Source organism: Phascolarctos cinereus, unplaced genomic scaffold, assembly GCF_003287225.1.
Source record: "Phascolarctos cinereus isolate Bilbo 61053 unplaced genomic scaffold, phaCin_HiC Scaffold_5;HRSCAF=322, whole genome shotgun sequence".
Taxonomy (NCBI): Eukaryota; Metazoa; Chordata; class Mammalia; order Diprotodontia; family Phascolarctidae; genus Phascolarctos; species Phascolarctos cinereus.
In genome coordinates, this window is record NW_027555958.1 from 254,385,119 (window position 1) to 254,402,646 (window position 17,528).

Sequence of the window (17,528 nt, forward strand, 5' to 3'; positions counted from 1 at the left end):
TGAACTGGGTATCTGGTAGACATCTTAAACTCAGCATGTCCAAAACAGAATTCATTATCTTTCCCCTTAATTCTCCCTCCCTCTTACCTTCTCTATTACTATGGAGGATAACACCATTCTCCTGGTTCCTTAGGCTCACAACCTAGGAGTCATCTTCAACGACCGCCCGTCTCTCACCCTCCCATATCCAATCTGTTGCCAAAGCCTGTCAATTTCACCTTTGCAACATCTCTGGAACATGCCCCCTTCTCTTTTCTGACATTGCCACCACTCTAGGGCCGGCTCTTATTACCTCATGCCTGGACTATTGTAATAGCCTGCCTCAAGTCTCTCCAGTTCATCCTCCATTCAGCCACTGAAGTGATTTTCCTAAAGCACTTGTGATTCCCCAACTCAATAAACTCCCTTTTGCCTCCAGTAAATTCCCTATGGCTCTTTCTGTTGCCTTCAGTATCAAATACAGAATGCTCTGGCATTCACAGCCCTTCATAATCTAGCCCCCTTCTATCTTTCCAATCTTACACTTTACTTTCTGCCATGTACTCTTTGATAAATACTCCTGGTTGTTCCATGAACAAGGCACAGCATCTCTCAGCTCCAAGTATTTTCTCTGGCTGTCCTTCATGCCTAGAACACTCTCCTCAATTCTGCCTACTGCCTCCCCTGGCTTCTTTTAAGTCTGAACTAAAATCCTATCTTCTTCAGGAAGCCTATCCCAAACCCTCTTAATTCTAGTGTCTGTCCTCTGTTATTTCCTATTTATCCTGCATATAGTATGTTTGTGTGTATTTTTTTTAATGTTTTCTCCATTAGATTGTGAACTCCTTGGGGGCAGGGACTGGCTTTTGCCTCCTTTTGTATCTCCAGCTCTTAGCATAGGACCTGGCACATAATAGGTACTTAATAAATGTTTTGACATCAAGGTGGTGCAGTTGATAAAGTGCTGGCCTGGAGTCAGAAAAGATCTTAGTTCAAATCCAGTCTCAAACAACTTACTAGCTGTGTGACCCTAGGCAAGTCACTTAACCCTATTTGCTTCAGTTTCCTCATCTGTAAAATGAGCTGGAAAAGGAAATGGCAAACCACTCCAGTACCTTTGCCAAGAAAACCCCAAATAGGGTCACAGAGTCAGACACATTCATGAAAAATGAATGAACAACAACAACAATAAATGTTTATTGATTATCAGTTCTTCCAGTGTCCTGATATGTCTTTCACCATAAGACTTGAAGTCAGAGGTCTAGAGCAGGAAAAGAACTCAACAGCTCTCAAGTCCAACCCCCCCATTTTAAAGATGAGGAAACAGAGGCCTTAGAGACATGAGGTGACTTGTTCCAGATCCAGAGTCCTCTTTACCGTAAGTCACTGAAAACCATTCTCATTAGATAAAATGGAAGTAAAATAGAGATTCTATTTTCTCTCCATCATCTTTTTATCATGATACCAACTCAGTCAAGAAACATTTATTAAGCATCTTCTATGTGTCAGGCACTGTGCTAAAGCACTGGGATACAAAGAAAGGGAAAAGACAGTTCCTACTTACAGTGGTCACAGTGGATCACTTTAACCTGCATTCACATTTATAGTTGAGTCACAACAGGGTGTTGGAAATCTCTCCCACTCTTTAGCTTCTAAGCTACTCAAAAGGCCCCTCCCACCACCACTCCCCTCCACCCAACCTCCTTTGGCTTAGCTAAGCTATATGTTCCACAAGTTGCCCTGTTTCCTTCCGGACCCATCAGAGCAATGTTTACACCTCATAAAGGAATCACATTCTGCACATTAATTGAGCTGGGTAGGGGGAAAGGAAATACTGTGCACCCCCTCCCCCCATGCAAACAACAGGGCTGTCCCTTTTTTCTTGCCTTGAAAAGAAAAACAAAAAAAACAGCCCTTTTTGTTATTCTTAATATTTTTTCTCTGCTCATGCTGACCTTTAGCCTCTTCTGAGACTATCCTTACAGGTCTGGGTCTTTCTTACCTAACTTTATTTGTTCTCGGCTATTTGCTCTTGTCTTCCATCTTTTATCCAGATCCTTTTGAGTTTGTTTGAACTCAAAGTAACTGCTCTCTGTGCAGCTACATTGGTTTCCTTTGATTCCTCCACTTTTTCCTCCTCACAGAAATAATATGTGATTGTATTCTAAGTATTTCATGTTGGGAAGCCTCCCATCTGTCTTGAGCCATTTTTCTCTTTTAGAACCTCAGGCCACGGGGCTTTTTCTATCTTGCTCCTGATCTTTTTGAAATCTTTTTTTCCCTAAAATCGAGGGCATACATGCCCAGCCTTCCCATCCTCGGATGCTATCTTCCCAATCCCTCCCATCTATCCTCCCACAGGGAAGAACCTGCCAACGAAAAAATGAAAATTGTGTCAGTTTAGAATTTAATATCTCTTGGAATCACATTTAGTGGGTGTATGAGGGAGGGACGGTTATCATTCAGTGGAAAGGTGGGGTTACCATTGAAATGCTGAAAGCACTAGAGTATGCTGACCCAGAAGAGCTGCGAACTATTGCTTCCTTTTCTATATCTTATATGAGATGGCTGGTGGGTTTGGTACTGACTCCTTCTTCTTCACCTCTGCCCAGATATCTGACAGGTCTTGGATGAACTCCTGGATCTGACAAAACAAGGGACAGAAAGAATAAGTTTTTCAGCCTGTGGCAGATTTCTCTGTTGTGAAACACCTACCTATACAAAGCTGCCTCCATCCCATATGGATCATCTTCTCATGGCCTAAAATAAATGAAGTTTCTTTCTTTCTTTAAGGCAATTGGGGTTAAGTGACTTGCCCAGGGTCACACAGCTAGTAAGTGTCAAGTGTTTGGTCTGAGGCTGGATTTGAACTCAGGGTCTCCTGACTTCAAGGCCAGTGCTCTATCCACTGTGCCACCTAGCTGCCCCAGAGATGAAGTTTCTTTAGGTTTTAATTAGTTAGTTAGGTTGTCTGGTTCTAACTAATTAATGTCAGGTTCTCAGGTTCTAGTTAATGTCTAGGTCTTTGTAGAATCTGTGAGGGGTGAAATGTAGGTCCCACTGCTTCAAAATATCCTAACTGCTCTGTAGTTGAATGAACAGCATGAAAAGGATTAGTGAAAGGATGAAATTACAATGACAGTACAATAATAGTTACTTAAATCGTTATGATTATTATAGTCAGCTGTTCAGAACACAGCTAAACTATATAGAAAAAGATGGTAAAAAAAGTTTCTGAGCAGCTAAAATAGTTGTCACAAAGCAAATGCACAAAATTTCCCCCTATTTTACTCATTAGAATAGTTGCCAGTCAAAATGATTGAAGCTTTGAAAGACTGAAACAGTCCTTCATAGGGATTCACTTTCTGTCCTAGGGAGGCACATTTGCACTTGATACTTTGCATTTGCTTACACTTCTGACCAAGGCCAAAGGTCTTTTCTCCAAATAAAACTTTGTGTTTTGGGCCTCTTCTAGCTCTGATTTTGCGATTTTGACTTTGTGAGGATAATCAGTCTTTATTTTAAAAGTATAACAGTGTTCCACACCATTATCTCCAGTCCAGCAAAAAAAGGAGGGAAGTTGATAATTGCTTTTCTCTGGATCAGACCATAAATATGTAGATTTATATTTAGCTCTGACAGGTACAACAGAAGATTGTTTTTAGAAACCTGTGATGAGAAATCCCAGGCTGTGGAGGTTTTATGAGTTGGATTTATGTGTACCCAGATACGATTAATGCCAACCCAAACTCAGGTGTTTTATAAACAGGTAGGAAATAGTAAAAGTCTGCTTGTCATGGTGCTGCAAATGCCCACCCTTTCCTGATCTCCTCCGGGACTACTGAATTAGGAACTCTGGATTATCCCCAGTGTCCATGACAAGGCCTGGTTCTTGTAACATAAGGAAGTCCCATGATTCTATCATCAGAAACCCCTGTTACCCTGTAAAGGGCTGTCCTTGTCTTCCTACCAGGTCCAGCTGTTTGTGGGTATCCTCCACGGCCACTTGTGTGGTGGTCTCCTTCAGCTGCTTGCTCACAATTTGGAAGAGGTTCAGAGTTGCCATCTTGATAGTGCCCAACAGGAGGGTTTTTTTGGCAGCCGTATTCTGGATGTGTGCCCATCGAGATTCCTGGAAGTAGAGAGGAGGAGAGCTAGTGAGGAAGGTGGACCAATGAATACTGAAGGCCCAGGGAGGAAGCAGGACTTGTCTAATCCTCAGATAACTCACTACCACAACCAGGCTGGTCAAGAGGCAGCCTGGACTCAGTAAACCTCCTCTTTGGGCTACTTTATGCTCCTTGAGAAAGACCTCATTCTGTCTGGGATGTCTGGGAGGCTGCACTGCCCAAAAGCCAGGAGATGAATGACTTCATCCCCCTCATTCACTCCCCTATTACCCTTTTTGTCAATGTGGGGAAGTCAAGGCCAGGAGGTACAAAGGCTTAAGGCAGGTCAACAGCTGCCATGATTACCTGATTCTACTGACAACAGAATGAGCATCTATATCTTTCTTCTCCTTGGAAGTTGGAATTATTATGTTCCAACCTTGAGTGGGCCAAATTCAAGAGTATAAGGTTATTGATACTGGGGTCATCATGATATTGGCACCCAAAGGGATGGGAGATACCACTTTCCTGAGTAAGTAGTGTGCTATAATGGAAAGGGCAGTGCATTTAGAGCTGGAAGACCTGGTTTCAAATCCCAGCTCTTCTACTTCTTAACTGTGTTATGTTGGGTGTCACTTCTCTCCTATGAGCCTCGTTTATAAAAAGAGACGATCTCTGAGCTCTCTTTCAGCTCTGATAATCCTCTGACATGAAGGACATCTTACCCAAATGATGACATCACTCCGGGCACGGTCATACCGCATCTGCAACCTGGCAAGCTCATTGTTATGCTGTAGGACCTCATCATCCTTTTCTTCCACGTAGTGGGTAAGCCGGGCCTTAGCCTTGTCAATCTTCTCCTGTCCCTCTTGGGCTGACTGCATCAGGTCATGGTGCATGCTCACCAGTGTCTTGTAGCGTCCAATAACCTCATGGATCTCTTCAAACTATAGCAGGTTGGAAGGGAATAGGGATCGTTGCCTTCCAGACCCATTTATTGGTCCTCTTTGAGAACAAAGGATGAAGAACAACAGACTTGACAGACCCAAGCCATTTGGATTAAGGAGAAGAGTGGTGGTGATACCATCTTACCTTGAAAAGATGGGGAGTGGGGAGGGGATTCTCATTTACCTCTCTCATTCTATCTGTTCCCATATTTGAGTCACTGAGAGTACCTAGTCTGGAGCTTCTAAGCTAAGAGGACTAAGGGCTCTGGGTTCTCTTTTTTTCCCTATCAAGTTAATCATGTCTCTGCCTGGGTGGTGAGCTAGGCTCACCCTGGAGCCTCTAAGTTGAGAGGACTGAGGGTTCTCTTTTTTTTTCTCTTAAGCTAATCATGCCCCTGCTTGGGTAGTGAGTTGGGCCCACCCTAGAAGGCTCCAATCAACACAGAAGGCCACAGGTTAGGTTATCATACATATGTGTTTCAATGTATGCACTAGTCTAGATTCTCCTTCTTACCTTCTTTTCTTCTCTACCTTACTCACATTCTTTGCCACTAGTCCTAAAAAGTGGGAATGGCCTAGGATGAGGCTGTTAACAAGGATGCACTGTGGAGGTGAGGGAAACAGAGTCAGAAAACCCAAATTTGGCACTGATAGCTACTAGCTATATGACCCTGTGCAGTGCAATCATTTCACTCTCAGCCTCAGTTTCTTGCTCTGTAATACAAAGATAATACTACACTATTGAACCAGTGGGAGAGAATGTAAATGAGGTAGAGATGAGGAGGGTAAGAAGGAGAATCTAGACTTGTACACACACTGAAAGTAACCCAATTGATGGCCCTTCTGTGTTGACTGGAGCCTTCTGGGGCCAGGCCAACTCACTACCCCAGCAGGGGCATGATTAGCTTGAGAGGGAGAAAAGAAAAACCCTCGGTCCTCTCAGCTAGAGGCTCCAGGCTGGGTACCCTCAGTGCACAAGGGTACACCAACTTACACTTTGGCCATTATCTTCATCTGCTTCCCCACACCCACCCTTATCTTCAGGAGTCTTCTCCTGGAACTACCGTTGGCTCTGAGAGGTTACTAATCCCAAATCCATTTCTCACTTTATCTTGCCAGGAACTAGGGCCCAACCTCATTTCCTAGTGACTTGATCCAAACCATGCCCCTACAAGGGTGTACCTCCCCCACAGCCCAGCTTCTCTTATTGTTGGTTGCGTATTCTCTTTCTCCTATTAGAATGAGTGCTTTTCGAGGAGAGGAACTGTCTTGCTTGCTTGTATTTGTACCCCCAGTACTTTGCACAGTGCCTGGCATATAGTAAATGCTGAGGAAATATGCTTGCTCTGGCTCTCTGTCTCTGCCTCTGTCATAGGATTTTAGAATGGAGTCAGAGTCTATATCCCCCTTCCCCTTCCCCAATGACCTTATAAATAACATAAGGTGTTTATAGGTGCTAGAGTCAGGAGACTCAATTCTCAGTCCTAGCTTTGCTACTTATTAGCTCTATTACTTTGGGCAAGTCCATAACTTTCTCTGGACCTCTGACTGAAACAGGTGATCTTTAAGGGTCTATTCAGAATGGACATTCTTTTAATATAATGCTTATGTTAGAATTCTGGGCACTAGGGACAGAATTTATTGGGGTTTTTTTTTCCAGGCAATTGGGGTTAAGTGACTTGCCCAGGGTCACACAGTTAGTAAATGTTGAGTGTTTGGTCTGAGGTCACATTTGAACTCAGGTCCTCCTGACTTCAGGGCCAGTGCTCTATCCATTGCACCACCTAGCTGCCCCAACTAGGGAGAGAATTTGGAGGAGAAAATACTTTCCTTTTGGGAAGAGGAGCTGGGGGGGGCAGAGTGGGTAGAAGCTATCTAGTATTTAGTGCCATATTGATCTGAGTATAGGCAGTTCTTTTCCCCAAAACCTAATTTTTATAAAATAAGAGCATAGATTATAATTTTTTAAAAACCTTAGTTTTTTTTTTGAGGGAGAAGGGTTGCCTATCTTATAATTCAGAGGTCTCCAACATGAGAGTTCCAACTTCCTACGCATCTTTTGAAAATTTATTTTGGTATGTGTTCTATAATGTACTTAATATGTGAGAATAATGATACATGTATATGATATATAAGCAACAAGTAATTAAATAAATATGCATATAATGGTAATGTATGCTCCAGAACTTTTCTCCAAGATCCAGTGTCCACTGGATCTCCTGACATTATGGGAATATCAGTGGAATACATGAATTTCCCAAGGAAAACTTTTACCATGCTACCAGCCAAATCCTGCTCTCATTTCCATCTGTGGCCTAAGTTCCCCTGCTTCTCCAAGGCCCGCTGAAGATCTTAAGGGGCAACCTGTGTTACTGGGAATAAAAGTGGGGACACTCTAACCTGACATAGTAAGAAGCCCGAGGTACTCATGGTGTTGGGGCATCTAACATCAGCACTGGGTACTGTCCCCTAGTGTGAGAGGCTGATCAGCTGGAAAGAAACATCAGCTCCAACTTGCTCTCCCCCTGCACCCCAACCTGAGGAACACCTCAATTAGATCACTTACCTCAGAGTTCTCTACCACCTTCTCCAAGTACTTTTGGAATATAGAGTAGTCCTGCAATTTGGCACTGATCCTCTGATGCTCCTGTCTCAGGGCAGCCATCTCTTGCTTAGCCCTAGCCAGTTCCTTCACCCGAAGTCTCTTCAGTTCTCTCTCTTTGCTGGCCTTCTTCAGAGCTCGAATTCTTTTCTGATCATTTTCCTAGAGGAAGGCCCCAGAAGGACATGTGGGGAGCAGAGAGGGCATGGGGTCAAGCAGCTTTCTCTTGCTCCTGTGGCTGGCCTAGCAAGGGGCATAGCATGGGGATTATTAGAATATTAGAACTGGAAGGCACCTCTTTGGGTCAGCTAGTCAAGATTTCTGCTTGATATAGGTGGTCCTCACCCTCTTTTCTATAGCTTACCCCCAACAGGTGGTACTCCAGCCTTTCCTTGAATACCTCCAGAGATGGAGAATTCATAACATTGAACCTGAATCCTAAGAGGATTTCTATGGTCTCCATTGTATAGAGAGGTTCTCCGGTACCAAAATTCTTCTGTGAGATTTACTCATTTCCCAGCCAGGCGTAGAGTGGATCCACTTATCTATAAAAGACTGTTTTCCCCTGGGGACAGCTACGTCTTAGGTCCTCCCAATGACACTGCCAAGGCCATCATTTGGATTTTGCAGAACATCTTAAAAACATTGAGATAAAATTGTCCTGCTGACAATGGGGGAATTTGAGGCACAGAAAATTTGAGAGGTCACAGCAACTTCCTTAGGTTCTTAGGATTTTGGAGCTGGGAAGGAGGTTTAGATTTATTTAGAGATCATTTAGTTCAAACTCTTCATTTCACAAAAGAGAAAAACAGGCACAAAGAGGGGCAGTGATTTACCTAAGGTCATCATGCTCCAAATTGCTGCGGATCGAGGGGCCCCAGATTGGTTAATTAGATGTGATGATATAAAATGTAAATGTGTGTAGGGGTTAATTATATTGAAAAGTAGTTTGGGAAATTTCTGTGGGTAGAATGTTTGTCACATTATGGATAGTCAGGACAGACTGTGTGATCATGGAAAAAGTATAGGAAATAATTGATAGACCTGAATCTAAGTATTGGTTTGCTATTTACTGGCTAGGTGACCTTGAGCAAGTAACTTTCTCTCTCTTGGCCTCAGTTTTTTCCTTTGTAAAGTAAGAGAGGGCAGCCGACTCTAAGATCTCTGAAGTCTTTTCCAGCTCTGAAATTGTAGAGTTCTTTATTCTAGGTACAGGTTGCTTTCTCCATTCCCATTCTGGAAACATTGCTTGGACTTTGAGGAGATGAGGCAAGAAGGAGACCAGGCTCCTCAAAGGCTGTAGCAAATATTTCCTCAGAGTGAGGCTGCTTGGATGGAAATGCGTATGAGAAGAAAACACTCTAGTGCTCTCCCCAGGAACATTCATCAGATAATGGATACCCTTCCCCATCATCTCCACTACATCACCCAAGGTGAATGGGCCAGCACTCTGGGGCCTACACTTTTGGGGGAGAAGGGGCTGTGCATTGCATACACACTATTGCTTTGCCACCTCTTTACTCCTATAATGTTGGTCTATAGATCACAGGATCATAGATTGAGAACTGGAAGTGACCGTAGAGACCACTGAGTCTTGGAGGCCACTGAGTTTAGTCCTCTCTTTTTATAGATGAGCCCCAAAGAAGTTAAATGAGTTGCAAAAAAGTCACACAGGTAGTAAGAAGAATGGCTGAAATTTGAACCCAGATCTTTCCACTGTACCCAATGGTTGTATCTCCATCCAACCTACCTTGGTCCTACCTCCATCTTTTCTTTCAGGTCAAGTACAAGCAGAAGAAAGGATGCTCATAAAATGACTGGCTTATTTTCAGCAAGAACAGGACGTAATTAAACCTTGAGGCTGAATCCTAAGGGGCCCAAATAAGTGACCACAATTGCTCCTTTCAAATAAATCAATCTGTATACTATTTCCGTACTTCAACAGACATGTAATTTCATCCATGTGGTCACCACTTCTGATGGTACAAATAACAGCCCAGTTGAGCCTTTTGGTTCTGTATGACTCTTGTCCATGTCCTTCTATAAATCCTCCTTTGGGGGCCCCTCCAATATGCTTGAGTGTATCCACTGGATCTCCTGACATTATGGGAATATCAGTGGAGCACATGAACTACCATCTGTTATCCTTCACTCTAACTACATGACCAGTTTACTGCACTTTCCTGTTATACTCCTCTCTGTGGCGTAATCAGTACCTATTCTGCAATTAGCCTTAGGGAAGTTGCTGTGGTCTCTGAGAGTTTAAGTTACTCACCCAGGGTCACACAGTCAGTAGGTGACAGAGGCAGTACTTGGGCTTAGGTCTTATTGGCTTTTTATCTACTATGTTACACCACTTCTCCAAAGAAGAATGTGGATATTAAGAGGTGGACATTTATTTCAGAGAGAAGCTCATGGGTCACTATTGCTCAGGTTTTTTTCTATCTTTAGTGGACAATAAAAATATATATGTACTGGGAGCTCAATGGGTTGGACGTCCAAATGCATATTGTAGTTTGGACAACAGGCACTTTTTCTCCATTTGTTTCTTCCTGTATGGAGGTGGATGGGCTGTGCCATATGGATGTGCTCATCCATAGATGAGCCCCCAAAACTTGCAAAGGGTCATGCAGGTAATGAGTAGTTCAGTCAGACTGAGCTCTTTTGAATGATTGTGGATGTCATTTAGGAGGCTCTACAGCATTCTGAGGCTTGAGGCAAAATATAATCTATAATTACATATATATATATATATGTGTGTGTGTATATCTATCTGAATGAAATAGCATCATCTGGAAGATTTCATTATCTATATGGGCAATACTGCCATCTTTTGAACTCGGCACTAGACATCCTCCATGACAATGGCAAACACCATTAGTATATGACTTCTGATTTTATGTCTCATTTAATATTAATGAAAAGGTTGTTGGAAAAAATTATGTCGTGGCATTTATCAAGGACTCTTGCATATTTTAACATATGTAGGGAAGAAAACTTTTTAGAGGAGAACCTTTGAGGCAACATAAAATGAATTTAGAATTAAAAAACAAAAGAAGTACAGTGGGATCTTGTATCCTCTACACTTCAACTGTGTCAATGAAAAAATGTGGTCTGTTGTATAATAACATTTTTGAAAATCTCCTTGATTCTTTCTCAGACTCTTACCTAGGACGCCCTCCATTCTAAAGAGATGGGTAACGATATGGGTCAGTATTTAATGATACTTTCTCAATTGCTCTTTTTCCATAATAAGGTTTGTGATTTCTCCCCTGCCCCAAGCCTTTGGCATCCTATTTTTCAAATTCTCAAGAAAATCAATCTTTCAATGCCCTGAGAAGGGTGTCACTTCTTCTGCCTATGCTTGGTCTATTCCAGCTTCTCTTCCTGTCAATGTTCTCTATAGTATCATTTCTACCTAATACAAGCCAAGCAGAAAATGGGACCATCAAACATTGTGATAAAAGCACAAATATGGTGGCTCTGTTGTCATTTACTGAAAAAAAAATAGTTGGTTATAGAAATCTTGGCAGAGCTTTTCAGTTTGTCTGTTTTTTTTTTCTTTTAGTAAATTCATTCTCTTACCAATCTTTCTATAAACTTATTTTGTCCTCTCCTTTCTCTCTGTTTTTTGAGGTGCTATTGCTCATAATCTTCCACCCTCCTATAAGATTTTACAAATGAACTTATATTCTAAACCAGTGTTGCCTGTGGTTGCTTTATCCTTCTTCTTGGCAAAGAAATTAAAAGTGTCTGTTATCTAAGGCAGTTTGTAGATTAATATGATCTGTTTGTGGTGACTGATTGAAATTGATTAAATTTTGTTAAGAAATTGAAATATGTGTCAATGTTTGTTCTTTTGTCTTTTTTGTCCCATTTTTTTGCACCAATAATTGGTTTAGGTAAGTCAGTTTTGAAGCTGCCTAAACTTCATGCCAAATCTTTCATTTTTATAATTTATCCTCATTAGGTATTGATTTTGATCTTTGCTCTAACAAATAATGGTGTGATTGTAGACAGACAGTTAATGTGGAAATGACTCCCATATTGGAAATAATTAATCTTCTTTCTGATAAGACATTATTGTGGTTTTATCTGGTATTTGTCATATCTATCTAGTGCCTTCTAATTCTTTTCTTTAAGAAAGGATTCATAATATATTGGTGTCAGGGTTCAATATCATCTACAAACCTATAATCTCTCTCATTTACCTTTAATTTCTCTAATGGCTCAATCTTAAGGCAAATTTTTGCCATACTTCCCTATATTACCTTTGCATTGGAGATATTTTAATTGGAGGGTTTTAATGAGTTTTACCTAAATTTTCTCTATCTCCTCATCCTCTACAACATAAACTGCAATTATTTACATGGGAGTCTTTTTGCTTTTTGTTCACAATTGAGTACTGTAATAAGAGATGACTAAGCAACCCATGAAATTATGTTCCTTTGGATTTAAAAACCAATTCCACCAACTCTTTTATTTGCTCCGTGAATACAACTTCCTTATATCTTCTGTTTTCTTTTCTAGCAAGATTAGAAAGATTGTTATGATTAACTCCCTCTAAATAAGGTCATCATTGGTTACTGGATAAGAATCTCAAATTTAGAGTACTAACCAGTAAATCAGTATTTGCAGGTGGTCTAAAAACTGTGTGGTTCTTAGAATCCTCATCATTCAGCAAGGATTTATTAGCTGCCTAATGTGTACCATGCACTGTGTTAGGTGCTGCAGGTACAAAGACAAAATCAGCCTACCACCCATGAGCACAGACAAAGGTACACCAGGGTCCAGGAGATGACCCTATGCACTACCTTGGCAGTTAGTGAGAAATGGGAACATTACTCAGAGGACATGAACACAGGTCTTATTAAAACCATAAAGTGGCATTAATGAACCAGGCAGGTCAAGCTATCTATCAGTTCTGAGCTTGGAGCCCTATCCGCACAGCCTAAGGAACTCATTCCCACCTTTTTGTGTATGGGGGCTAAACTTCCCTAGCAACTCACTCTTCTTCTGGGGTGTGGCTTTCCTTTCAAACTATGTACACTCAATTCCAGGGAAACATATCAAAACAAAACAAAACAAAACAAAACAAAAACCTGCTGACCTCAGATTGCTCACCCACTTTCTGTGGCAATATTGCCTTGAATTTACTAGAAGTATCTTTCCAGGGATTCTTTTCTCTTCCCTCCTATTTCAAATAAACTCTCACTTCTATCAATTGTGTGGCTCCAAAACTCCAGCCAATTTACATTAACAAAACTCAAATTAAGTTTATGAAATGAGATCTCCTTCTTTTTGGGATTTGCCCCCTCTCGTTTCCAATTTCTCTGTATGCATTCAGTTAGAACTGACATGAATTCAATAACTATCTGGTTTCAATACAGTTTCAAACACATAAAAAGAAAACCAAGAGTACTGCTTCAAGAGCAATCAGTTCTAAATGTTTGCTACTCAGTCTGCAGCTAGAAAGGTTTTCTTTCCCCCTCCTCACCTTGTACTCTGCTGGGGCAAGCAACAGCAAGGAATAGATGACGGCACATAGGAAGGATCACACTGGAGGAACTCCAAGGAGTCCCGATGGGCAGCTGTTCCTCTGGTCAGATGGCTACTAAGCACCATCTTCATTTACTGTCTTTTTCCTGTATCATAATGCCTCTGGCCCGTAGGGTTCCTTTAGCTCTGGTCAGAGGACTCACTTGGCTTGTGGCTTGACCACACACCTAAAAGTCTTGGCCCTTAGTGAATTTTCTACTACCACCATGCTCTATTTTTGAAGGTCAAAATCTCTGTCTCCCCCAACTGAAGAAAGCTCTGTCCACTTTCCTAGAACCAGAAGAAACCAGATGAATCCTCTACCTAGCTGACAGATCTTCAATCTCCATTGACTTCTGAGAGAAGACTTAGAGCTGAAAGGGACATTAGAAGCCATCGAGTCCAACCTCCTTATTTTACAGATGAACTGAACCCTTCACATGGGCTACAAGACTGTCCTATGGTCATATAAGGAGTAAGTATCAGGATTTGAACAGAGGTCTGACTCCTACTCCAAATCTCACTTTCCAACACATCACATTTCTTTCTAGCTCATCAACATCTCTTTAGATCCTAAATCCTTTATTTGTCAGCCGGTGTATTGGCTTTCACTCCCAGCTTTGTCTCATCTGCAGATTTGATAAGCACACCATCTAGTCCAATCCTCTAATTTACAGAGGAGAAAAAGATTTGAAATAATTTGTTCTTAAGTCACTTAATGTCTCTCAAGTTCAGTTTTCTCCTCTCTGCATTAGGGATAATAATGTGAACACAGCAAACTCCAAAGGCTTATTTCAGGAAAAGTGCTAAAAACAGACGGTTGTGATGAACAGAGGGCAGGCCATGGAGAAGTGGACCAGAGCAGCAGAGCTAGGCAGACTCTGTGGGGACTGAGTCAGATGAAGCAGCCAGGCCGAGAGATTACGTGTTGTCAGATGGCAAAAAGAACACAGAAGAGATCTTTTCCTTCTCGTTAACACCTTCCTTGTAACACTCTCTGCGGCCCTTATGTTTATTCCATACCACCTTGTGTGCATTATAGCTGTTTGTGTCCTCTCTTCCCAATTAAACTATAAACTTCTAGAGGAAGAAGAGTGTCCTGTTCTTTGCTGTAACTCCACAATGCCTACCTAGCACAAGGCCCTTCCTACACTCAGTATTTATACTCAGGTACTCAGTAATTATTTGTTGAAATGTTTGCTAGGGTCCTATTTTATAAAAGACACTATGTTAGATCCTAGGGATACAAAGTTGAAAAAAAAACCACCTTTTGCCCTCAAGGAACATAGATTCTAGTGTGAGGAAAGAAATGTGTACAGAAATAACTACATCAGAAATGTACTAAGTATTTGGGAGACATACAACTATAGCATTACGGAAAATTGGAAGGGTTGGCTCTTGCCTGGGTTGTGGCTGGGGGAAGGTTTTATAGAAGGTACCTCAGCTGAGCCTTGTTGAAAGCAGGACTTCATTAGATAGAGGCTGCAGGAGGGAGTCCATTCCAGACATGGGGGACCATGTGAGCAAAGTAATTCAGTTTTAAAAGGTTAAGATGAGAATTGGCAGTAGTAGATCAGACTGTTTGGAACAGAATTCATTTAAGGTCTGTATTGTGAAATAAACCTAGAAAAGTCAGCTGGAGTCAGATGGTGAATGGCTTTGAATGCCAGGGTCAGGAGGCATAGGCTTTGTTCTAGAGGCACAAGGTGGCCATACAAGGTTTTTGGGCAGAGAGTCGAGGTGATGAATGAGTGTATGTGAAGTAGGGGGGTTGTAGCTGCTTAGATTCTTATCCATACCTGTATAAACTGTTCAAACTTCTTTATATGAGCCTTTAGCTGTGCCTCCTTGGCCCCAAGTTCCTCCCAGCGCAGATTCAGGGCCTCCATTCTCCTTTTAAATGTCTATGAGACCATATGAAAAAAGTCAGCAGAACCTCCTACTCGGGCTCATGGCCGTAAGCAGCCAAATGTTCTCTAGGGCTCTACGTCCCACACAATCCTTGCAGATTCAGCAACTGTCTCCTTGTTAAAGCCTTAAACTGCTACCAATTTCCTACCCTTGAGCATGGAGCCCCTATACCAGGATTAATCTGAAGCTACAAGGATTTGTCTGTATTCTAGGTGGTGATGGGGTTTGAGGGAGGCAAAGGGGTTGGCTCCCTTCTCTTCTTTCATGAAGGTGAACAGGCCAAGACTCCCGTAGTTGAGGGCTTCTGTCTGCCATCCCTGCTGGAATCTGGACCCATTTCAATAAAGCTTCCTCCTTTCCCTTCCACATCCCATTCTACACACACACACACACAGAGTAGGACAGCACCCTTTTTCCTATGCATTGCCACTTTGCCCTCTCTCTTCTCACTCAGCTTCTTTCTCTTGACTCCTCACCATGCCCCCTCTTTGGCATCACCTCACCTCCTTTTTTTCCTCCATGGCTTGATGCATCACTTTGGCCTCTTTCTTTTTCTCTAGGAGCCGGATGGATGGAGATGGTGACTGCTCCTCTGTTGATGGGAACTTCCTGTTGCAAAGGTACCAGAAATAAAGTATAACTGCTTCTGAAGGGCCTGATGGAAACTAAATGCACACACTGTAGAAAAACTAGGAAGTCCTGGATGAGGTAGTAATTCTGAGAGTCAGATACCCTCACTCTTATATCTATCATCCTTATCCTTCCCACCAGATCAGCCAAAGAAATGGGGCAGAGGACGGCTTTGGAATGGTGTCTGAAGTTCAAGAAGAAAGAGCAGAGAGTAATGTGTGTGTGTGTGTGTGTGTGTGTGTGTGTGTGTGTGTGTGTGAGAGAGAGAGAGAGAGAGAAGACAGACAAGATAGCCAGACAGATGAAAGAGACAGACAGAGAGAAAAGAAATTACAGTTGTATGTGGGGAAGGGGCAAGGAATTACAATAACAAGATTTATATATATATAAATTTTTTATATATAAGCAATACACAATATATATGTGTATGTGTGTGCATATGTGTGTGTGTATATATATATATATATATATACACATACATATATATATGTAAGCAATACACAAGCAACATAAATCTTGCTGTAGGGAGTTTTGATTTTTTTTTTACCATAGCAAAATGCTTTCTACCCATCAGGAAAGCCTTGTATGAACTGGTGCAGAGTGAGATGAGCAGAGCCAAGAGAACCATTCATACTGTGACTACAGTGATGGAAAGAAAGACAACCTTGAATGACTTCAGAACACTCATCATCCCAGCGACTAGTCACATGACCTCAGAAGTTTGATGATGAGACTTTCCTCCCTTCTTGGCAAAGAGAGGCAGTGGATAAGACACACATTTTCAGGCATGGACCATATGTTTATTCGTCTTGCTGGAGTAGATACTTGTTATGATAGGGCTTCTATTTGGAAAGAAAGGAGTTAGTAGGTAGTGAGAGGGGTACAAAAACAAAAAGAAAAAATAGCATTAATAATACATTTAAAAATACTCAAAAGAAGACAGAAGGATGTTCCAAGGGAACACAAACAGAACAATTTCCTTATTGCCTTGTTAAATGTAACAGATGCTTTTGAAAAACAAATTGTACATAATAGAAGTTCATAACTTCACAATCTTCTTCCTTAACATATTAAAACATATTAAAATGGTTGTTTTATCAATAATTGTTAAGTTCAAAATATAAAGAAAATTTGTTTTCAATTTTTAAAATTTTATTAATTTATTTTGATTTATCAACAATCACTTCCATATGCTTTTGAGTTGAAAATTTTTCTCCCCCTTCCTCCTCACCACCCTCCCCAAGACGGAGCACAATCTCATATAGGCTATGTACCTTCCTATTAAACATATTTTCACATTAGTGAAGTTGTAAATAAAAATTAAAACCAATAGGAGGAACCATTAGAAAGAGGAAACAAAACTCAACAGAAGAGAGAAAAAAAACATGATAGCGATTCAACTTCCATAGTTCTTTCTTTGGATGTGGATAGCATTTTCCATCAAGGCCTCTGGAGATGTCTTAGATCCTTGTATGCTGAGAAGGGTTAAGTTTATCAATATTAGTCATTGCACAATGTGGCTATTATTGTGTACAAAGTTCTCTTGGTTCTACTCACTTCACTCAGCATCAGACCTTTCCAGGTTTTTCTGAAGTCATCATGTTCATCATTTCTTATAGCACAATAGTATTCCATTACATTCATATACCACAACTTGCTCAGCCATTCCCCAATTGATGGGCATCCTCTCAATTTCCAATTCTTTGCTACCACAAAAAGAGCTGCTATGAATATTTTTGTACATGTGGGTCCTTTTCCCATTTGTTTGATCTCTTTGGGATATAGCCCTAGAAGTGCTATTGCTGGATCAAA

General features: G+C 41.3%; 1 protein-coding gene across 2 annotated transcripts in view; it reads right to left on the bottom strand.

Annotated features, from left to right (window-relative positions):
* Positions 1 to 2,369: 2,369 nt before the first annotated feature.
* CCDC42 (coiled-coil domain containing 42) overlaps positions 2,370 to 17,528 on the bottom strand; it is a 36,719-nt gene continuing 21,560 nt past the window's right edge. For both annotated transcript variants that reach the window (XM_020966588.2, XM_020966587.2), the window contains 6 exons: positions 15,590 to 15,695; positions 14,975 to 15,079; positions 7,602 to 7,799; positions 4,814 to 5,035; positions 3,950 to 4,111; positions 2,370 to 2,623 (listed from right to left, as the gene is read on the bottom strand). In XM_020966588.2, coding sequence (XP_020822247.1) covers positions 2,528 to 2,623; positions 3,950 to 4,111; positions 4,814 to 5,035; positions 7,602 to 7,799; positions 14,975 to 15,079; positions 15,590 to 15,695 — 889 coding nt within the window. In that variant the 3' untranslated portion in view covers positions 2,370 to 2,527. The remainder of the gene's footprint in view (positions 2,624 to 3,949; positions 4,112 to 4,813; positions 5,036 to 7,601; positions 7,800 to 14,974; positions 15,080 to 15,589; positions 15,696 to 17,528) is intronic.